This window comes from Eumetopias jubatus, unplaced genomic scaffold (genome assembly GCF_037043125.1).
Source record: "Eumetopias jubatus isolate StellerSeaLion01/CBP00866 unplaced genomic scaffold, mEumJub1_p1.0 scaffold_8, whole genome shotgun sequence".
Classification (NCBI taxonomy): Eukaryota; Metazoa; Chordata; class Mammalia; order Carnivora; family Otariidae; genus Eumetopias; species Eumetopias jubatus.
The window spans coordinates 85,383,877-85,406,822 of record NW_028274814.1 but is presented as its reverse complement, the minus strand read 5'-3'; the positions used below and the strand labels follow the sequence as shown (position 1 = coordinate 85,406,822).

At 40.9% G+C, this 22,946-nt stretch overlaps 1 protein-coding gene across 12 annotated transcripts in view; it reads left to right on the top strand.

Annotated features, from left to right (window-relative positions):
* R3HDM2 (R3H domain containing 2) overlaps positions 1-22,946 on the top strand; it is a 157,539-nt gene that overhangs the window by 111,246 nt on the left and 23,347 nt on the right. For 8 of the 12 annotated variants that reach the window (XM_028110770.2, XM_028110767.2, XM_028110776.2 and 5 more), the window contains 10 exons: positions 3,655-3,854; positions 8,634-8,675; positions 11,032-11,118; positions 11,847-11,973; positions 12,866-12,944; positions 13,646-13,705; positions 14,269-14,409; positions 14,831-14,939; positions 17,676-17,771; positions 20,640-20,671. In XM_028110770.2, the coding sequence (XP_027966571.1) occupies positions 3,690-3,854; positions 8,634-8,675; positions 11,032-11,118; positions 11,847-11,973; positions 12,866-12,944; positions 13,646-13,705; positions 14,269-14,409; positions 14,831-14,939; positions 17,676-17,771; positions 20,640-20,671 (938 nt within the window). In that variant the 5' untranslated portion in view covers positions 3,655-3,689. Of the gene's footprint in view, positions 1-3,654; positions 3,855-8,633; positions 8,676-11,031; positions 11,119-11,846; positions 11,974-12,865; positions 12,945-13,645; positions 13,706-14,268; positions 14,410-14,830; positions 14,940-17,675; positions 17,772-20,639; positions 20,672-22,946 lie in introns of those variants that run through there. The other 4 variants (XM_028110777.2, XM_028110771.2, XM_028110774.2 and 1 more) reach the window with 2 other exon arrangements.

Here is a 22,946-nt window from a genome sequence, read left to right as displayed (position 1 = left end):
CCCTTCCTAAATCAGTCACAAAAAGGAAAGAAAATTACCATGATTGATCTAGCTAATTAGGATCCACCTTCTAGGACTCAGGAATAGGGCACTTTCCCTGATCATGTGTCCTTAGATGAAGGCAAAGACCAAAAGAAAATCTGGGCTAGATTGTTATGTGTGGAAGAAAGGGGAGATTTGGGTAGTGTGCTAGAGTACCTTTTCTTCTGCTATTGTGTTTTCCTTGGAGTAAGAATTACTTTATTTCACACAGCCTTTAAGAGACTGGTAGTCTCTCAGTGGAAATGCCTGTCAAAATTCTTAAAAGTGGATGCATCATTAATCGCTGTCTGTTTTCTGAGGGTTTTTAAGAATCTAAAGCTCAAGTTTTTCTGTTTCTCAGTGAATGAAGGAAACCATGTAGCTCCTTAAAACTGCAGTTGGAATATGTGACCATATTCCACAGGTGGCTGTTATGAAAGACCTTTTTTTGTTTAATTTTTCCCTTAGTGCTTTGGCTGAGAAACAGTGTTTAGACACTGTGAAATTAGATATCCAGATAGTTGAGCCTTTTCTGACTTATGTGTGAAAAGGAGCTGCAAAGTTGTCATTCTGATTTGAAGAAATATATCTATTTGGTAATGGAGACCTGGAAAAAGAAACACCCAGATGCTTTATATTTTTCCGTATCACCTTCCCCTTTTTTAAAATTTTTTTTATTTTTCCCTTTTTTTAATTGAGATATAATTAATATATAGCTCTGTGTAAGTTTAAGGTGTACTACATAATGACTTGACATACATATATACTGAAAATGATTACCACAGGGACGCCTGGGTGACTCAGTCAGTTAAGCGTCTGCCTTCAGCTCAGGTCATGATCCTAGGTACCTGTGATCGGGTCCCGCATCGGGCTCTCTGCTCAGCGGGGAGCCTGCTTCTTTCTCCCTCTGCCTGATGCTCCCCCTGCTTGTGTTCTCTATTTCTCTGTCTCTTGCTCTGACAAATAAGTAAGTAAGCAAGTAAGTAAGTAAGTAAGTAAATAAATAAATAAATAAAATCTTAAAAAAGGAAATGATTACCACAATAAGTTTAGTTAACATTCATCTCCTTATATAGCTACAAAAAAGTTTTCTCCTTGGGATGAGAACTTTTAGGATCTACTCTCTTAGCAACTTTCAAATATACCATACAGCAGCATTAAGTATAGTCATCATGTTGTACATTGCAACCCCAATACTTATTTGTCTTCTAACTCGAAGCTGGTACCTTTTTGACCATCTTCATCCAATTTCCACATTTGGCAGCCCTCACATTCTCTTTCTGACAGAGAAATTTGTTTGAGGGTATTTAAGCCTGAAAAAGAAAAATACTGAAGGTCTATTATGTGGTAAAAGACGTAAACTTAATTTTGTGTGACTCAACAGTAGATTTAGCATCAAGATTGAAACAGTACATAGCTTATTATAGGGAGCAACTCTGTAGTAATAAGACTATTTAAAAAGTAGTGGGATGATCCCTTGCCAGGAGTTTTCTAGGAGAGGCTTGCAGGCCCCTCTGAGGAAGTTCCAGAATGGAGTTTTGATGTGGGGAGATGGTGGCGGAGGAAGGTGGGATTGCATGAACGCATACTTAAGAACCCTTACAATTCTGATCTCTATTGATGTTTCCCAGCTAAGAGATATGGAAAAGGCATGTGCTGAGTTTTATTACACTTCAAACTGAAGAGAATGGGTGCTTGATTTACCTATGGGAGAAAAAATAAATATATGTGTATATGCAGTCTCCATGTACAGCCAAAGATCCATAAGGTCCATAGGTTATAACTCTTTTATAGAATCCTCTAGGTACTAGATACAGTTAATTAAAAAACAGAGTATTGGCCATTTTCTTGTGTAGTCAGTTTCTTCCAGTATTTGTCATCTTAAATTCAAGTGTATGATTATGATTATATGAATGACTCTCTGGTCTTTTAAAGGGCCTTTATCTAGCCCTATGCAAACTAAGTGTCTAGGCAGCTGCACAAGTCACCACCAGGTGAACAAAGCAGTAATCTTATAGACTAATTTATGCTAGGATGAGATTACCTGTGTTTCTTAAGGAGCATTCAGGGTCTTATAGTTTAAACTGATTTGAAGGAGGAAAAAATGGCTGGTGTGACAGTTTTCTTGAATCATTGTTATTTGTTCATTTGGCTCAGTTTCTAGGGCCACATGAAATAAATATGATGTCTGGGAGGGTTTCTAGTCTTATCTTTGTAAAGGAGGGAAAGAGAAGTATTCAGGATTGAAGGACAGTCTGTAATCTATGGAAGGAAAACCTCTACAAACTAATGCTTCTGAGTGTGTGCTTGGAGTACTGTGTTTCACTTCATTACAGGATTTTCCAGGTATCCAGAGTAAGTGATAAAGAGCTGGCTACCCCTGGAGTACAGAAGTTCTGCATCATTGGGAGGCAGTAGAGTGATTGAACCTAAATAGTGAATAACAAAGCAAAGATTCTCTTTTCCTTCAGGGAGAGACCCAGTCTTTCTGAAGGATAGCTGAATGCCGAGTTCTCTTACTTCTTCATTGCTTAAGATAAAGGAAAGAATTTAAGAGTCTATAACCATCATCTGATTTTGTTGCCTTTTGATGGGGGAGACACTTAAAGTTGGTAACATTGTTGTGGTTTGTGGTAGCTGTGGAAGTTCTCCCTTGGGAAAGGAGAGTGGTCCTCTCTGGTGGTGAATAGAGCTTTATAATATACTTTACTTCTTTCTGGAGAAAGTCTGGTGCTCACACTGAAAATGTAAGCAAATTTCTGTAGGAAATGAGGGAGGGCAAATAAAGTGCTAAGAGGACTCATACTACATTGCTTTAGAACTGGATCCTGGTGAATCTCAAAATAATTACCAAGAATCCAGATATGTATGATGTAAAATGCTAGCGAATGCGAACTAATCTGTAGTGACAGAAAGCAGATCAGTGGTAGGTTGGGATGGTGGAGAGGGGAGGAAGGGCTTACAAAGGAGCAGGAGGAAACTTTTGGGGTGATGAATGTGCTCACTATCTTGATTGTGATGATGGTTTCACAGATGTGTGCATGTTTCATAATTCATCAAATTTGTACATTTTAAATATATGCAATTTATTGTATGTCAGCTTTACCTCAATAAAGCGTTTATTATTTTTTTAAAGATTTTATTTCTTTATTTAACAGAGAGACACAGAGAGGGAACACAAGCAGGGGGAGTGGGAGAGGGAGAAGCAGGCTTCCCGAGGAGCAGGGAGCCCGATGAGGGCTCTGTCCCAGGATACTGGGATCATGACCTGAGCCGAAGGCAGATGCTCAACAACTGAGCCACCCAGGCACCCCTATAATTTTTTTGTTTTTTTAAAAAGATTTTATTTTTAAGTAATCTCTACATCTAACATGGGGCTTGAACTTATAACCCCAAGATCAAGAGTCGCACACTCCACTGACTGAGCCAGCCAGGCGCCACTACCTCAATAAAGCTTTAAAAAAAAAAGACATCAGTCAATCAGTCAATCAATCCTGGGTCAGCATTTATCCAAGGACTCTTCTGTACGTTACAGGGTGGCTGCTGCAGACTAGTATGTGAAATGCAAGTCTTGTGTGTATGTGAAGTATGGATAAATAAACTCCTGTTTAATGCATTTGATGTTTTCTTTAGGAGTCCATAGAGGCTACTGTATTATTTTGAAGAAGATGTCTAACAGTAACACTACTCAAGAGACCCTGGAAATAATGAAAGAATCAGAAAAAAAACTGGTGGAAGAATCGGTAAATAAAAACAAGTTTATATCTAAGACTCCAAGTAAGGAAGAAACTGAGAAAGAGAGCGAAGATACTGGTTTGCGTCAGGAGACACAGGTAAGGATTAGAAGTGCATCATATGCACACTCATTATACCTGAATAGAAATGTCATCGTAATTGGCATTGGGAATCTGTAAGAAGCCAGTCACTTGATTCTCCCTAAAAGCCCAGTTTTCAGCTTTCAAGAACTATCTCCTTCCCTTTTTGTCGTAGAGTCCCTAGTGAAGTCTAGAGAAGATAGTAATTTCCTAATCCATTTGGACCTTGCTACATTTGATATTTTTTAACTATCAAAAAATGAACTGTATACAAACACATATTTAACAAGTCATAATATGGCTCATACAATAAATTCTTAAAACTTCAGCTGCCTGGCTTTACACACGGTGTTAAATTCATATCGTGGTTGTGTTAAAGCAGTCAGCATTTTCTGGGTCAGAAATAATCTCTGAATTTGCCACTTGGTAAGTGAGTGAGAGGAATTTCACTCTTTGGTTGCCATGTTGTTTTCCATCCAAATTCATAGTGCAGTGCAGATTTGATGGCAGTAGGTGGCCAGGCGAGCTTCCTCCAGAGCTCCTCTTTGGTACCCAGGCAGCTCACACTCTGAGCCTCCTCTGGTTTACCTGTTCCAGTCCCTCTCTTCTCTGTGGTCACTGCTAGTGTCTCTGTTACCCAGACCCAAATTATGTAAATCCTTTCCTTCATGCCCAAGGGTTAGACTGGTCATTCTTCCATGCTTAGGAGATAGACTAACCATAGTAAGTTAGTTTAAAAAGCAGTGGCAGCAGCATTTTTTTTTTTAAGATTTTATTTATTTATTTGACAGAGAGAGACACAGCCAGAGAGGGAACACAAGCAGGGGGAGTGGGAGAGGGAGAAGCAGGCTTCCCGCAGAGCAGGGAGCCTGATGCGGGGCTCGATCCCAGGACCCCGGGATCATGACCTGAGCCGGAGGCAGACACTTAACGACTGAGCCACCCAGGTGCCCCAGCGGCAACATTTTTGACGGTTTAGAAAGTTGAAGCATCATTTCTCCTGACAGCCCAATTCATCTAGGCCTTTTCTTCTTAAAAGATTAAAACAGCAACAACATAAAGGGACAAATTAAAATCAGACAGCTCTCTGAAATATTTTGTTCTCTGGCTGCCTGCTTTTCTACTGTCTTTCCTCTTACAGTTTGTCAGATCTCTGTACTGCCTGCTTTTCTTTCCGTTATCCTTTGCATGTGAGTTGTCATTCCTCGCCCCTCCTTCTAGAGTTTGTAGAGACAGTCTGCCACTGTTCCAGCTATACTTCAGCCTCGACTGATACCAATAATGAATTTTAAATCCTCAGGACAGATTAAGTGATGAATGTTTAATTATGTGCTGTCATGTTATATGGAAGATGATAATTAAATGAACTTTTGGGTCCAAGTTGTTCTCAGGAGACTATTTGAAGTGGTGTTCTAAACTCCTGTTGGGTGTGTACTCCTTGAAGATAAGGAGAAAAGACAGGATGTATATAGGTGTTATACACCTTACGGACACTCAGTTCTAGAGTGTCTTCACCTGTATATACAAATAGGTCTTGTGGGAGATTGGAAGGGGAGCCTGCCTCTGACTTTTTGCAGCTTCTAGAGCAGGGGAAGCTGCTGCTGCCATCTACTGGAGCTCCTGCTCCTTCTACAAAGTCTTTAATAGTGTCCCACCCTTCAGAAGCCCTCTCCGCTCCACAGATCATGTGCCCCTTCAACAACACTAAACATTCTGCTCTTTCTCCTACCTTCCCCCCCCTCAACCCATACCCTGGAAGTCTCCCTGGGGATCTTACTGATGCTGTCAAGGGAGGGCTTATTATGAATTGGAGCTGGAAAGTTTGCATAAAGGGGACTTTCCTTACTTACACTATGTGAGACATATTCTTAGAATCAGCAATTAGAACTCAGAACATCTTTCACATGGAAACAGTACTATAAAAGGCAGGTTCTGAGATTCAGTTTAGAATGGGCAAATTAACCCTGACCTACTGAACTTAGGGGGGGGTCCTTCAACCAACCCATACCAGTTGGGTATGACCTCCTAGCTGGGCTTTCTGCCTTTAAACTTGTGATCCTTTTGGATTCATCTTCCATACTGCTTTAGAAATATGGCCATGAAATAAAGATCTGATTACATTCATTCTCTTCAAACTTGCTCTGTGTCTCCATTGTCCTAGGCTAAGACCCAAATTTGTCAGCATGACATATTGTGACCTAGTCCCTTGCCTGCCAGTCATCCGCCTCTGGCATCCTGTGCTTCAGCATTATCTGATTCCTTGGTCCTTGTTACAAATAAGAGCTGAAAAGTTTGGAGAAAGCATGCTTTTGTACATGCTTTCTCTGCCTAGAATGCCTTCCTTGGTATTCTTTCCTTGGCTTCCCCCAACCCCTGAACCTCCCTTGTCAACATCTGCCTGATACCTGTTTATCCTTCAAAACTCAGTTCAGATGTGTCTTTCTCTAGGAAGCCTTCCTTGACAACCTTACTTACCCATTGCAGGTCTACCCTGTATAATTCTTCGAGTAATGTCTGTCTCTGTCTCCACAGAATTATAAGCTCAGTGAGGCCCAGGATTTAGGTCAGTTTGGGCTCACCATTGTATCTCGAAAGCCCGACGCAGTTCTTTGCAGGCACTCAGTATCTGTGAATGTATGAGTTTGTGAGTTGCTGGTCTGGGTTAGACACTTGTGCTGTGTGCTCCTGTAGCACTACGTGGCTACTTCTGTAATGCACTTAACATACTGTATTGTAGTTGTCTATTTGTCTGTCTTCTCCAACAGGATTATGAGTCCCTTTTGGACAAGGTGTTTTTTAATCTCTGTATTCTCCAGTAGTTAGCATGGTGCCTGGTACATATTAGACATTCAGTATGTGTTTGACTATTACATGAAAACTATCCATTCTGGGAAATAAGCAGATTCATAAATTGCTTGTAGGGCTATAAATTGGTGTAACCTCTTTGAAGGGCAATTTGGCAATAATTTACTAAAAATTAAATTTAAAAAAATTTTAATGGACTACAGATAAACTGTATTTGTAGATATACTTAATGATATGGTCATTGAGGCATTGTTTATACTAACAAAAGATCAGATACATCCTAAATGATAGAGTTTAAGGGACTGGTAAAATAAATGATAGTACAGCCAGAGTAGAATACCATATTAGACATTAAGAAAAACGGTAGATCTTCTGTAGAATAATATCCATGAAAAAAAGTTTAAAGGCAGGGTGTGTACAATATACATCTTACTTTTTTTTTTTTTTAAGATTTATTTATTTATTTGAGAGAGAGAGAGCACAAGCAGGGGGGAGGAGCAGACTCTCCACTGAGCAGAGAGCCCGACCTGGGGCTCGATCCCAGGATACTGAGATCATGACCTGAACCGAAGGCAGATGCTTAACTGACTGAGCCACCCAGGCACCCCCATCTGTTTGGTTTTTTAAAAAAGAAAAAAAAAAAACCCTGAATGTACATATGTACAATAAGCTTATATATATTCATAAAAGATCTATGGAAAGATTATAAGAAAGTCAGTACTACCTGATCCTCTAGGAGAGAACCAGGTAACTGGGGGACAGATATGAAAGGAGACTTTGTGTTGTATGTACCCCCATTACACCTCCTGAATGTTTGTGTTCTGTGTATGTTACTACCTTTTTGAAAAAGTGACAAATACTGTTTCATATTCCCAGACTATGGCTCTTCCTTACTCTAACATCTCTTACATTGATTGACCAGATCCATCGTCATTTCTCACTCTTACCCACCTTCCCAGTTCTCCATTTTGCATTGTGGTGGTGTTGTTTGGTAACTAGTGAAGAGGACAAAGGAAAGAGAAATCCTCACCTACTCAGGACCATGCTGGTACTCTGTTTCTGTCTTGTTTCCCCTTCCCCACCCACCAACCTCAGATCTCTCCCCACCTGAGTGGGCAGTGAGTTCCATTCCAGACATCTGAGAAGCCCCAGGTGCTTCCTCCCATACAAAACCCTACACCACTTCTTCCCCAAAGCCCCCATTTTGACTTCTCAGCTGTTCAGAAATCCTATCAGTGAATTAGTTGTTTCTTCCCTCATCTTACCACAGGCCTTCATTCTTCATCTTCTTCAGCTTCTATTCTGCTCCTTACCCTCTCTTTTTACCTTCCCCTCGCTGTGGAAGTCTTGTCCATATCTTCCACGCTCCCTTATTTTTATCCTGTCCCAGACAGGCTATAAGAGCCACCTCCAGGAGCTTAGAAGTGGGAGAATTCTCATCTTCAGGGAAGGAGGCATTTGGCAAGAAGAGTCTTCATTCCATACCAGCAGCCACAGGGACAGGTGCTTTGGGTCTCTCAAGTTAGAACTCTGAACATGTTATCCTATAAAGATGTTAATATAAGTGATGATTAAGGGCCATATTGCATGTACATTATGGGTTAAATAGGCTCCTGTGGTCATGCTTGGGTAAAAACACTCTGTCATGCTATGGTAGTGACATTTCCAGAAACCGCCTAATCAGGAGAGGATTCCATGGTCTATCCAAAAGTAATTTTTATTAACCTATGAAGTAGGCCAACCAGTTAGTGTCTTCCTATTCATTTTCTTCACAGTAAGTGGTGATTTGTATGTAGGTGGCCTGTGGTCCCTTCTGTGTCACAGTTACTAGAGTTGTAGCAAAGGGGAGACAACCACACCAAGTGGGTCTCATCATAGTTTATCTATTGTAATGGTTTTACAGTTAGTGTTTTTTCTTTGTAAACTTGTATTGTTTTTAACCTAAATGTTGATTTTCTACACCTTTAATATTTTCTAATCCCCTTCTGACAGAGGCGGACATCCAACCATGGTCATGCCAGGAAAAGAGCCAAGGTGAGAGCCCTTTCTATACACAGTAGTCCCCCACACTTATCTGAGGTTTCGCTTTCCATGGTTTCACTTACTCCTAGTCAGCCACAGTCCAGGAGCGGATGATCCTCCTTTTGACATATCGTCAGGTCAGTAGTAGCCTAACGCTGCTTCACAGTGCCTACATCGTTCACCTCACTTCACCTCATCACGTAGGCATTTAATCATCTCACATCATCCCAAGAAGAAAAGGGAGTATAGTGCATTAAGATATTTTGAGAGAGAGAGACCACATTTATATAAGTTTTATTACAGTATTATTAACTGTTCTATTTTATTGTTGTTAATCTCCTACTGTGCTTAATTTATAAATTAAACTTTATCTTATGTATGTATGTATAGGAAAAAACAGTACATATAGGGTTTGGTACTATCCATAGTTTAAGGCAGGGCATCTACTGGGGGTCCTGGAAAGTATCCCGGGGGATAAGGGGGGACTACTATACCTTCTTTTCTACTGTTATTAGTAATGTGTTTCACAAATGGACTTATCACTAATATCTAATTTATTTGGATTATATACAAGCAGAGTTTGTATATAATCTGCCTGCCCTTTATGCTCTCATTGTGAATGTATGCACACACACACATTTCCTATTAGAAGGTTTGGTTGTATTTTTCTCTACTATTTCTAGTTCAGTCACAGTCTATTTCTGATACCCAGCCAGAGCCTCTCACAAAGCCTGAGCAAATTGGTACTGGTTCTGCTGTAAAGCCCGATTCTCTGTTCACTTCTGGTTTCTCTAGGAGTACTATATGAGTGTTTTCTTTTCCTCCAACATTTTTTTCTCATTTATCCTTTATAAATCCTGCCCCATTAGTAGAAATGACTCAACACTTTTGGACATCCTAAAAATAAAGCCTTTTTTGGTGGTGGTGGGGTTACTTTTTAGAGGCAGGGAGGAGGAGGAGGATTTTGTTTTTAATCATTTTATGATAAAATTAGCACATCACAGATTATTTTAAGCAGTGTTATCAGGGAGGACTACATGTGTTAGTGTGTGATGGTTTTTTAATTTTAGTTGGGGGAACAGTAAAATATTAAGCCTTTCTTGCAGTGAGAACAGTTGTCACCAGAGTAATTATTAAGGAGGTCTACCCCATTCCCCCCAAAAGACAATGGCAGAATTTGGGGGTGGCTCAGCCAGTATATGGCCTGGGTTTGAAGAAGACCACAACATCAGATAAATTGACTCTGTGTCTTGCCTGACATGGCCTAATCCTTGGTGATGGGCTTGAAGTTAAAGTTCACAACAGAGGGTGTTCACTTGTATTTCACTTCCACCCAAACTTTTTGAGATAATAGGCAGTTATTGTGTCCATTTTACAGATGAGGAAACTTGGGTTTATAGAGACGGAGTGAACTTGACATGATATTCACTAGTAAGTGGCAGGGCTCCACAGGAAGTCGGTTCTTCAGACTTGCGAGTTCTTATACTATACTGCTCAACCAGGAACACATGCCATGTTTTATGCTGTTGTATTCACGGCAAATCTTGATTTTATTATAAGAACTCTTAGTAAATGTTTATAGGTAGATTTCTATAATTTTTGGCTTTGGGGATCCCTAGGAGAGCAATGATTTACAAAGTGGATTTCAGATTTTTTTGGTATTCTGCAGCCAGCAAAAGTAAACCAAGTGTATTAGCTTCTTATCACATTAAATCCCAAATGTTAGGAAGTTTTCTTTCTCTTTACTCTTTTCTTAGACACTTCTTTCCATACTCTTGCCACCTCAGGTTTAGAGTCATTTAGCATTTATTGTCTACTGTGCTCTAGGCACTATTTATGATATGTATGTTTATATTCTTTATGTCACCTAATTGTCACAAGTCATCCTATAAGTGTTTTTGTCCCCATTTTATTGAGGAAAAACAGAGACCCAGAGAGGTCAGGTAATTTGCTCACGGTCTCTCATAGCTCATGAGCATAAAAGCAGGAGTTGAAGCTAGGACTTCTGGCTCTTAAATCCAGTGTCTACTAAGCTCTGCAACTGTGAATTTTCAGTAAACTTCTGGGTCTGCAATTGGAACATGGGCTAGAGAAAGGGGGAGGAGCTAAATGAAGTGGTTTTCCTGTCATCTGTTCAAAGTAGCCATTTTGTTTTTATCTTTACTAATGTAAGTAGGGAAATTATCTTTGAAGTAAATCAGGAACTGGTGAGTAAGTCCTCTTTGGGGGAAAAAAAAGAACACAAAAACCCTACTTAATGGAAGCAGCAACTAACAGAGCCAAAGAGAATACCCTTCATTCAGCGAAAAGCAGCTTTCTGAATGTCCACCAAGGGAATGTATATATTTGTGCTTTTTTTTTTTTTCAGTCTAATTCCAAGCTGAAGTTGGTGCGCAGCCTGGCAGTGTGTGAGGAGTCCTCTGCCCCATTTGCTGATGGGCCACTAGAAACCCAGGTAGGTCCTTTATCAGAGTAGTATAACTTTTGAGTTTGGCTAACCCTAACCCTAACCCTAACAACCACAACATCAACATTAGGCTTGGAAATCAGGGTAGAAGGAACTTCAAAACAAGTGTAAAGCAGGGCATGGGTGAAAGCATGAAGTATAGGTCTTCACACTTGGACCACCCGGGATGATGCAGACAAGGAGAGCCCAGGGCTGAATCTTGTTTTCCCACCCGCACTTCCCTCTGGCGGTTAGAACCATTTCCATCCAGTTCCTATGCCAAGAACAGCCAGTGTAACTTGAGCTCTCCATATAGTGGTTGTGATTGTTGGCAGAAAAGGCTTGGCCTTCTACCCTTTTGGTAGAACAAAAGCTTAAACAATTTAATTAACAAAATACTCTCTTCTTGGGGCACCTGGGTGGCTCGGTCGTTAATCATCTGCCTTCGGCTCAGGTCCTGACCGAGCCCCGTGTCGGGCTCCCTGCTCCACGGGAAGCCTGCTTCTCCCTCTCCCACTCCCCCTGCTTGTGTTCCCTCTCTTGCTTTGTCTCTCTCTGTCAAATAAAATCTTTAAAAAAAAATACTCTCTTCTGTAAGAGAATTCTGCCACCCAAGATTTCCCTTTTTTGAGATTTCGAGGGAGAGTAAAATCCTGTGGGAGAATTAAAATCCCCTTTCCCCTTTGATTGTGTTCCTCTTTCCCCTTTGATTGTGTTCCTCCTTCCCCTTATCCAAGGATATAATTCAGTTGCACATCAGCTGCCCCTCTGACAAGGAGGAAGAAAAATCCACAAAGGATGTCTCTGAAAAGGAAGACAAGGACAAAAACAAAGAAAAGGTCCCAAGGAAGATGCTTTCTAGAGGTGAGAACTTTCCCCACCTCTCATGTGTCCTGGGGTCTGGCTCTACAGTGCCCTTTCCTTCCATCTTGGAGCCTGGCACCCACTGACCGTACTGGATCAACAGTTTGTAGTGTGCTGCTGACTTCATGGTTGCTTGGGGAGGTGCCTGACTAGGTTACTTTGTTTGATGCTTTAGCTAATCCTGCCTTAGAGGCTCAGATGCTGCAGAGAGCTATTCAGTTAACATTGGCACTACCTATAAAAGGACATTGTAGTTAATTCTGATTTTATTTCTGCTCTGGAATAAGTAGTGACATGAATCACCACTAGTAGCAGATCCTCCATATACCATTTATATTTTGGTTTTGGGATGCTGGGAGTGATTTTTTTAAATCAGATTTGCATCTAATTATTAAGTTCTCCTTGGTTTTAAACTCTTGGGCTGGTAGCAAAAAGACCTGGTCAATAAAAATTATAGTTGAGGGGAAAAAAGGCAACCTTGGGATTAAGATTTTATAAATCAATAATAAATAACATTTGAACCTGTTTGCTGAGATTCTCGAAAATTCAGTTCCTACTGCTCTTACCTGGAATTTATTTTCCTTAACTTGAATAAAATCTGCTTTGCTTTGGTCAGGACATTCAGCAAATACTTAATTATGGTAAGGTAGCTTCTCAGTGTAATACAGCACTATGACCCAGATTCTACCTTCCATCATTGTCATGGGGAATCTGGCAGGGGAAAGGGACCTGGCAAATCAAGTGTCATTCTGGTTTTTAAGCTAAAACCCCTGAAGTTTGATTTTACTTTGCTGTGATCTCTCCTGATTGGGTTGTGGGTTTCTGCTTGGGATTAGATTTCATGCAAGGCAGTTTCATTTATTTTAAATTTCTTTTGTTATGTTGGTTCTAGACTCCAGCCAAGAATATACAGACTCCACTGGAATAGACCTACATGAATTTCTTGTAAATACACTGAAAAAGAACCCAAGGTAAAAACATTATTTGATGGAAGGGGGATAGGAGGGCCCAGCAGGATACCTAAAAGGACAAGTAGTTTCTCAGGATTTTTCCATTATTCAAATCTATGATGCCCACCCCCGACCACTATTTCCCTCTAGTGTAGTTTTATATTCTGTGAGGGATTCAGAGTACCTTCTTGTTGAGGTGTCTGCTTTCAGAAGAGCTAAGAAAAATCTATGGAAAGAGAATACAGAGACAAATATGAAGTCTTGGGAGTACCATTTAAAAGCATAGAAGGAAAAATAATTGTTATATACATAAGCTAAATCATAATTGTTTTAAAATTGTATAAATAACCAGATGGAATGTACTGATTAGATTTATTATAAGTATAAAGTATGTTTTTAAATGAATATGGCTGCCAACAGAATTAGGTTTCTGATAAGGAAAACAAAGTACATGATTAGGAGCTAATCCTACCTTAGAGGCAAAACGTATACTTGATTGTTCTTCTTTTTTAAAGTAATGCAAAATGTATACTTGATTGTTTTTCTTTTTTAAAGTAATGTAAGACAGGCCAGTGAGGCTCAGCAGCCTTTGTGTTTTTGTCCGCTATTGGGGTTTGGATCTATCCCCCCCTTCAGCTTCTGTAGTGTGCAGGTTTCAATGCTTTTAATGTCTATGGGAGGGCTGCTTTTTGTTTTGTTTTGTTTTAATCTTTTTTAAACAGGGACAGAATGATGCTGCTAAAATTAGAACAGGAGATTCTGGAATTTATTAATGACAACAAGTAAGTCACTTGAATGAAATGCACATTTAGAGGTGGGAGGGGGCACTGAAAAGAAATTCAGGTACAATTTTAGGATATTCCTCTTATTTCCCTTAAAGTCTGAATTTTGAAGTAGTTACTCACTGGGAACCAAAAGGAGTTGAGAAATGATCAGAATGTATTAAAAAGTATATGTGACGAAGTGAGGTTTTTAAGTTATTGCATAGACTAGAGTTGAAAATAATTGATATCTTTTTAGCAGCTAGCTAGCCCTTGTCCCATATTTAGTTATTCTTAAATTTCTCCCTTTTTTCTTTGTAGAATATCATCCAGGTGGGGGAGACCTAGAGCTTAAGGAATAGTCTTAAATGAGGGTAGTGCATCAGAGTGATCTACAAAATGCTATAGATAAAGAAGCTGAGAGAACCTTTTTGGTTCCCATTTGAGTAAGGATCTGTCTTCCTTATAACATGTCTGTTTCTCCTAAGAAATTCTCCACTTTAGACACTTAAAAGAAAAATTACAATTGGCTATTATTGCTGCTGTTTGTCCTTATTTCACTTTTCCCCCTGCTTTCCCTTCAGTAACCAGTTCAAGAAGTTCCCTCAGATGACCTCATATCACCGGATGCTATTACACCGGGTAGCTGCCTATTTTGGGATGGACCACAATGTTGATCAAACTGGAAAAGCTGTCATCATCAACAAAACCAGTAACACAAGAATGTAAGGGAGGAAATCACAGATTGGGAGACTTCCCTGGGATAGCCTATGGGGTGAAGAGGAAGGTGTAGGATCAAGATACCCCTTTCTGGGGAGGAGACAGTATGGAGGGTTATGTTATCAATTCCTATGCTTCGTGAGGACTTGGAGATAGATTTTAGAGGCACTGGTGTTTTGTGAAGACTAGCCCCTGGCGTCTCTTCACCTTTACTGATGGGACAGGTATAACTTTAGAAGAAGACAACTTATATGTATATGCATAAAGAATAGACCTTGAGGATTTCATTGTGACTTTTTGGATGCCTGACTCCAGAAATCCCCTGAAGGGAAATTGTGGAATTTAAGAGTGCTATATTAGGAGGTCTACTTCCTAACAAAAGCGTCTTTTTCCTTCCTTCCTTCTACATTTCTCTCCCAACCCCAGCCCTGAACAGAGATTCTCAGAACACATAAAGGATGAGAAGAATACAGAATTTCAACAGAGATTCATTCTCAAGAGAGATGATGCCAGTATGGACCGAGATGATAACCAGGTGAAGAATGGAAAGGGGTGGGCTTATACAGAGAGATTGCAGTAAGAGAAACTGGGAGGGGAGAAGAATTTTTGTGGGATAAAGAAAATTCAAAACATCTTAGTATGGAAAATTGCATTGAGTTATACTGAGTTGGCTTTGGCTTAATGTTGAGGACTGACTACACTTGTTGAACTGAATGCTGCCCTCCTAGCTCCAGAGAGACATGGTGCTGAGTTTTGCTGGGTTTTCTCATTTGGCCTAGAACTCCCTGGTTCTGCCGCTGCCTTCTAACTCATGTCATTTTGGGACAAAGCAAGGTCCCTCCCTGCTTCAGCCTTGATTCAGCTGACGGCTTCATTCTTTTTTTCTTTAATAGTTAGGAATTTCTTTGGGAACCACCAAAAGCTACTTTATCCCACTTCTGTCTTATCCTAGCTCAGGGCTAGCCTTGGACTGGCAAAGTTGTGATGTAATATACCCACTTATAAAGATGTTTCTGATCCCTTTCTGCAAACTCCTTGTTCTTTTCCCAACTCCTTCTACCAAGGTGAGTGAGTTAATTTGACATTTGATGCTGGGAGTCTCAGGCAGTATCCCCTTTTTAATCCATTCCTGTGGGAATAAGAAGTGAACAATCTGCCCCATCCTTCACTCATGGGCCTGGGTGTTGCCCTGACTTCTAGCCTGCCCTTCAGATAGTAAATTTTTTTTTAGGGATTAGTTTTCCCAGCCACATACAGGGTTTAGATCCAACCAGCTTCTACTTGACCTCCAAAGGAGGTTAGGTAGAGAACCAGGATTAAGGTTTGAAGAAGTTTGTTGGGTAGAGCCAATATTAGTCTTGCTAATTAATGATAACTGTAATAATATTTTACCTCTAGAGTCAAAATTAGTTTTCTTGGGATATTGTATGGTCTTGAGACCAGGACTTTTCCTGCTTGCTACTTGAGTATTTGAGGGGAGTCCTTTTGAGAAAAATGCCATTACCTTTTATGGACAAACCACGCTGGGTTTGATTGAAAACAAACATACAAAAGACAAAATTTAAAAAACAAGAAAGAGCCTTTCCATCCTGATGCCCTTCTCTCCATTTTCCCAAAACCCTTTTTCTGTGGATCAGGAATTATTCAGGCCTAGAGACACATTGGGGCGGAGTGGAATCTGTCCATATTATGAACTTTTCATCTCTCAGCTTCAGGCTCGATCCATAGTAGGGTAGGCTTTATGCATTTTCTGTCTATGATATTAATAATAAATACAGTAATTGTTATTTCTATTGAGTGTTTTCCCTGAACTAGACTCTGTTCTAAACACATTATGTGCATTATCTCTTTTAATTGTCTCCACAACCCGATGTAGGTGGGGTTATTAGCTCCACTTTAAATATAAGAAAACTGAGGCTAAGAGGTGTTAAGTTACTTGCCTGAAATAACTTTACTCAGAAGTGGAGAGCTGAGATTCTGCCTGGGACCTCAAAGCCCATTATGCTCTTGCTACTCTGTCACTGGCTCACCAGTGTTAGGGGCACTTGAGGTCCTATATCTTCTTGGAATGGGATTTATAAATGGACATTTAGTAGGATTTAGGTTCTTAAGTCTAGTGAGAATTAAATCTAGTCAAAAGTGGATACTCCTGAAGTTATGCCTGCCTCTGGTGAGGGTCAGGAAGAGCAGCTTAGAGCAGCTTAGAGCAGCAGCCTCCGTGGCTTCATCGGAAGCTTTCAGAGCCTCTGGGTTGAAGGTCGGAATCTTTCATACCTGATGACATTCATTTGATGGGCTATCTCCCTCAGAGCATCTTGCCTTCAAGAGCAGTATGGAAAAGGACACTGTGTACACCCTACCCGGGACAGTGCTCACAACTCACAGGCCAAGAGAGAAAAACCATGATGGACAGTGGGGTGGTAGGCTAGCCAGAGGTGGTGATCTGCCCAGCTGTCCCTTGTCACCTCTCTATAGTTTTCAGAGAATTTAAGGTTCTCTATTCTGCATTTCCTTCTTTTCCCTTTCTATCACTCTCTCTCTCTTTCCTCCTTCCACTATACCTTAATTTGTCTCTTCCTTTCCCTGTCCATCCTTCTTTCTGTTCTAGTCTCCTTTTCTTTCTCTTTTCCTCTTTGTGTTGTTCTGTTCTCTTTCTTCTCTATTTCTGTGATTTCTATCTCTTTCCCTCCCTCCAAAGGCTGAAGTTACAATGAGAAAAAGCGCTTAAGCTTTTAGGTTAGCTTCACTTGGATTTCATTCCCAAGGCCCTCTTCGCTGAGCTGTGTGTGACTTGGGTCTTCAGGCCATGGCATTAGTGAGTAAAGAAGGGATAATATCAGGTGCTAGTTCGGTAAAACTCTTCTCTAAATTCAGCTCTGCTAAATACTTGTTTCTTCTCCCTCTCTAGCTTCCTCCTATCCCTTTCTTTCCCTCCAAAGCAATGTTGTTTATTCCCTGGGCTATTCTCTTGATCCTTAGTATCTGATTACTATAAGGAAGCAACCCAATCCTTATAAATAGTTGTTCTTGACACACTGGGTGGGGGAGGGGAGATGAAGAGGTTCCAATCATCCAGAAAACCTGATCTCCCAAACTGCATGGTCAGATGTACCCAGTGAAACCTGTCCGACACTGGAAATTTTATTTCTTTTTTTTTTTCCATTTTTTTGATGGCAACTATAAACTCTCCCGGTTTCTCTTCCTTGCTGGTGTGCAGTGAGCTTGCAGTACGAGGAGAACTTAACTAGCTTAATTCTGCTCATCGATCTAGATCAGAGTTCCATTGCAGGATGGAAGGAGGAGCAAGTCAATAGAAGAGAGAGAGGAGGAATATCAAAGGGTCCGAGAGAGAATATTTGCCCGAGAGGTAAGTGTAGCTTCTGAGAGTTGTCAGCCCATAGCTTTTAGCTCTTAATCTTTGGAACTGTGATTGGAATGAACCCTCCATAAATGTTTTGTTGTTGTCTTTTTTTAACCAACATCAGCCAGCCCCAGTTTGGTCTCTCAAATTAAATGTGGCTAACTGGGAAGCTGCAGATTTTTATTTGTATTATTTTTAATACATTTTGCTGTATGGCATACAAAGAGAACAAATGGAATGGCTGAATTTGGTAGATATGATTAGACTGAAAATAGAAATGGTTTTGGCAGGGCTTATGGAAGGGCCCCTGACTCTTGCCTGTCAATCCCTTTTCCCATTTACCCTCTTTCACTTCCACTATCCATTTTAGGCATCTTTGCTTCTAAGTGGAAGACTTAGTGTCCACACAGCCTATATACATCAGTCTTGTTTGGCCAGCCTCGTTTTTAGGATATGTTGGTGGTTGTTAGAGCACAGGTCTGGCATCCATTCTCTGAGATCCACATTCCACATGCACAGAGGGTACCACTTACTATTCCCTCCAGTTTCTATCTGAACAGGAAGTCTCTTTCTTCCTATATTTCCTACCTTGCTTCTTAGAATAGGATGGACTCTGGGGGGGCCAAAAGGAAAGATGATCATTTTAGGCAACTTTATTCTTAAGAATTGTGGGCCATATTAAATATACTTGGTACCCCTGTATTTGGTGGCCTTTGCCTAACAAGACTAAAGAGAAGTATGGCAGAAATTCAGGAAAGGCTGTAGATAAGCAAGAGAGGAATAGATCTCCGGAAAAATGTAGGATCTGGATAGCCGCACTATCTTACAGTCAAATTAACAAACAAAGGAAAAAGAGCCAGTCTCCCTTTGTAGACAAAAGATGGCCAGTTCTAATCAGTATACTTGGATGAACACTACTCTCCTCTCATTTCCCCACTCTCCCCTCCATCAGCAAGACAAAAAATACATTTCTCTTTCCATCATCACCTAGTTCAGAAAAATATTATCTCTGACTTCAAGAAAACTGAACTCCTCTATGAACTTCTTCCACTGTCTCAGGAGACCCAAGTGTTCCAAGGATCCTCCCTGGGGACAGATACACAACAAACCTCCTGGCCCAAAGTCCAAGGAGAAGGAATCGTCTTAGCTTCTGTTATATAGACTGTGATTCTGAGTCAGAAAAAAATCTGTCCTCCAAATTATCCAACCATAGCCCAAAGAGGGTTCTCTGCCTTTACCTGCAAACCAGTTGGGTGGAATGAGAGGAGAGAGGTCACTTGTACATGGCTGTGGCCAGCAATGACCTTAAGTTGTGGACAGAGCAGGTTGGTGGGTGATAATAACAAACATTTATATACTACGTACTATCTTTCAGACACTGTTCTTAGCATTTTGCATAAATTATTTAATCCTTACACTAGGTCTGTGAGGTAGGTTGTGATATTTTCCTCATTTTAGAAATGAGGGACTGAGGCATAGAAAGGTTAAGTAATCTTAGGTTGATACATGAACTCAAGCAAAGGAGTCTGGCTCCAGAGACCATGCTCTTGACCCCTAAAGTAAACCACCTCTCCATAGCTTGCTCTGCTCTGGGCTCTTGAGATTAGGAAGTACCAGTGACATCATAGCATAGCTCTCTGTGACGTGCTACTCTGCTTTACTCACGCATGGTGAATGACTGTCCCACTGTGCCCGCCATTCTCGAAGCCATGGGTACTCTGAAAGCCCAAGTAACTTTTAATAAGGTGTTGTGGCTAATTAGGAACAACACTGGAACATATCTGTTTACAGCTGTAACAAAATCCCAATTAGCTCTTCTCTCCTTTTTTCTCCTGATTTCTAGTCTTTCAAGCCTCTACTAATATATGTATTCTTTGTTAAATCCTTGCGGATTTACCACTTTTCATTTCAGCACTTCCTAACTCTTGCTGTGTTAGAGGCATCAGGAATCTCAGAAGATCTAGACAAGGAAATATGGCCAAAGCCCACCAAAATCCAGAGATTCCATTGTGGAGAGGAAGCTGGCCAGGCAGAGGGAGCTGGTGAAGGGTGGAACTGTAGGTTAGGGCGGATGGGAGGAAGAGGCAGGCCAACAAGAAAGGGAAGTGGCAAGAAGGGTGTTTGGATGGAAATGCTGCCACCTCAGCCTTCTCTGGAGCCTGAGCTGCCCCACGTAGGCTCTGCTCCTTGTGGAGCCCACTCTGCTCAGCAGCTGGACACTCCGGGGGCCTTTTTCTAAGGCTTGGGAGTGCATCATAATGCTCACTTCACTCAGCTCAGTGGCTTTGTCAGGAAATGATCCCCCAAAAGGATTGTTTTGGGCTTTTAATTCTTTCCTTTTTTCTAGGCTCCGAAAAGTACCTGCTTCCCCAATTTCTTACTCTCCTTGGGTCTCAGGTCAGGTCAGAATGTCTTTCATTTTGGCCAGTGTGGAGGATAGAAATGGAATAGTCACTGAGGATGACTTCCAAAAAACTAAATTTCTTTCTCTTGTCTCCCTTTGCCCTTCCCTTGATCATACTCTGTAGGACTAAGCACAGCAATTATTATGCTCAGCTTACCTCTAGAGAGAATAAATTTAGGACTAAAAAGGAAATAATAGGTTAAAACTTTCCTCTTCCTCCTTTCCATATCAGCGTCTCTTTTTAAACACTCTGTGGGAAGGCTAAAAACACTGAATGCTCTTTCCCACTAAAGGTGAGAGGTCAGATTGGGTGTGTGGGTGTGGGTCATCCTGTCCCTGCTCCCTCTCTCCCTGTTGGGGGGTGAGCTTGGTTTGAGGACCTTGGGTATTCATAGCATCACGGACACCCTTTTCGGTTATGCCATGCTGTTTTCTTATAAGTTATTTTCCGTTTTCTCCCCTTCACCTAGACTGGCCAGAACGGATATCTAAATGACATCAGGTTAGTACCACTTAGCATGTTCCCTGCTTCTCATTGAGCTTTGTCAGTGAGGTTAATATAATCCTGTAATGATGCTTTTCTTTGATGTTAACCAACAGACTCTCCAAAGAAGCCTTTTCTTCTAGCTCTCACAAGAGAAGGCAGATTTTTAGGTACCTCTGTGTGATCTATATCTCTCCTTGTTTTTGTTTTTTATTTTATTTTGCTGTAATCTTTTCAGCGGAGTGAGTTTGCTCCATGCATGGCTGCTTGTGGAATAATTCAACTTGTGGTTTTTGCAACATTGGATATTTTTCCCCATTAAAAGAGAAATGGCTCCTGTTCAATGACTTTATTTTTGTTGTTGCTGATTTCATTTTAAGTCGTGGATAGGTGGTGAAGGGGACCAGATAGGTGTGTCTGGGATAGGTACTGCTCCTTTCCAAAAGTTTGCTGGAATTGGGCGTTTGGGGAGGATTTCAACATGTATTTATATCAAGGTAAAAGAATGGGTATCTTCTGGCTACCTTTTCTGAATCTATGAAAGATGTGAAGAGCTTATCCCTGACCCAGCGTAGGGAATGTTTTATATCTTTAAGAAAGAATAGTACAGGGGCACCTGGGTGGCTCAGTCGTTAAGCGTCTGCCTTCCGCTCAGGTCATGATCCCGGGGTCCTGGGATTGAGCCCCACATCGGGCTCCCTGCTCCGCGGGAAGCCTGCTTCTCCCTCTCCCACTCCCCCTGCTTGTGTTCCCTCTCTCACTCCCTCACTCTGTCTGTCAAATAAATAAATAAAAATCTTAAAAAGAAAGAATGGTATGCACACACACATATAAAAACACAAACATCTCTATGTAGTTTTCTCTTTGGGACAATGTAATCTGTAAGATGGCCTCAGAAAAACACTTGTCTGCCTTAGCATGGACATAGAGCACGTCTTTTTTTTTTATGACCGTCCATGACTTGCTGTTGACATGGGTGAAAGCTGCTATATTAACTTCTTCAGGCCTAATATTCTCCATGTTCCACAAAGCAGTCGCAAGAATCTCCCTTTCATTTGATTTTCTCAGTCCCACTCCAGAGGATTACAGAAGGCAGTGGTAAGAGAAGCACTTCATTAGGATCCTGTCTGGCACCAACTCATTTTAAGTACATTCTTCCCATTTTACCAATAGAAAAACTATGGAGTAGAGAAAACCAGAATATTCAATACTAGGATTCAGGTCCAACCCTTTCCAAAGGGCTTATCTCTTTTTGAATCCTAAGCTTGATAGGAACTAATTAACTCACATTAGTTAGAGCTCTCATTTCTAGTACCTCAGTTGTCCCTTCCCCCTGTGTCCTTTCTAAAGCTAGTCAAACCACGTAGAAATTTGAGTTGCAAGATTTCTCATTCTTGGAATGGGGCATTACCTCCTTTTCCATATCTCTGAGCTCTTTTTCCTAGACACCCTGAAGTCCATCTGAAAGCCCGTAGGCAGTGAGGGCTCTGCCCTGTTCATGATGATTGAGATAGAGTTCCCCTTTAAAAAAAAAAAAAAATCCCTATTCCATATTATATACTTCAGGATCATAAATCATCCCAGAACCCTGTAATAAACGGTTTTAAACTAACTTCTATGCATATGCTAATGCACAGGGCTTTACGGTTGCCAAAGTATACTGTATCTGATTTAGATCTCTCAGTGTCCTGATTTAGTAAACTGGTTTACATGTAAGAAAACGAAAGCAGAGAAATTAAGTAACTAACCCAAGTTGACATGGCTATTAGTGGTAAAACTGGGACTGACTCTCTGTCTGGTGTTCTTTCACCGTACACCAGACCAGCTCTCTACAAACATCACCCCTTCCTCTCTGAGTATTCCATTCGGAGCCCTCATTTATCGCATTCGCTGGTAAGAATGATACCCATTAGTGCTGTGGAGCATCAAACTACATCAAACAGCTCCACGGACCTAGTGAGCAGGTGCAACCCTCTCCTATCCAGACCTCCTTTTAAATTGCTGCTTTCCATACTAAGTGTTGGTCATAGATCTAGATCATCTAAAATGCAGTACCATGGACCCTCAAGGGGGCAACTTCTTCTATTTGGGTACTAGTCCAGAATTCTAGTGATGAGAAGCTAGTCTTCTCTAACTGCTTTTTACCTTTCTTCCCAAGTGTGTGAAACAAATACTGATACACCACATTCCATCATCCACATTGGCAATAACTAGGGCAACTTCCCAGTTCTCTGGAAGATTCTACTCTATTGACAAATAAGCCATTACTGACATTTACCATTGCTTCTTACAC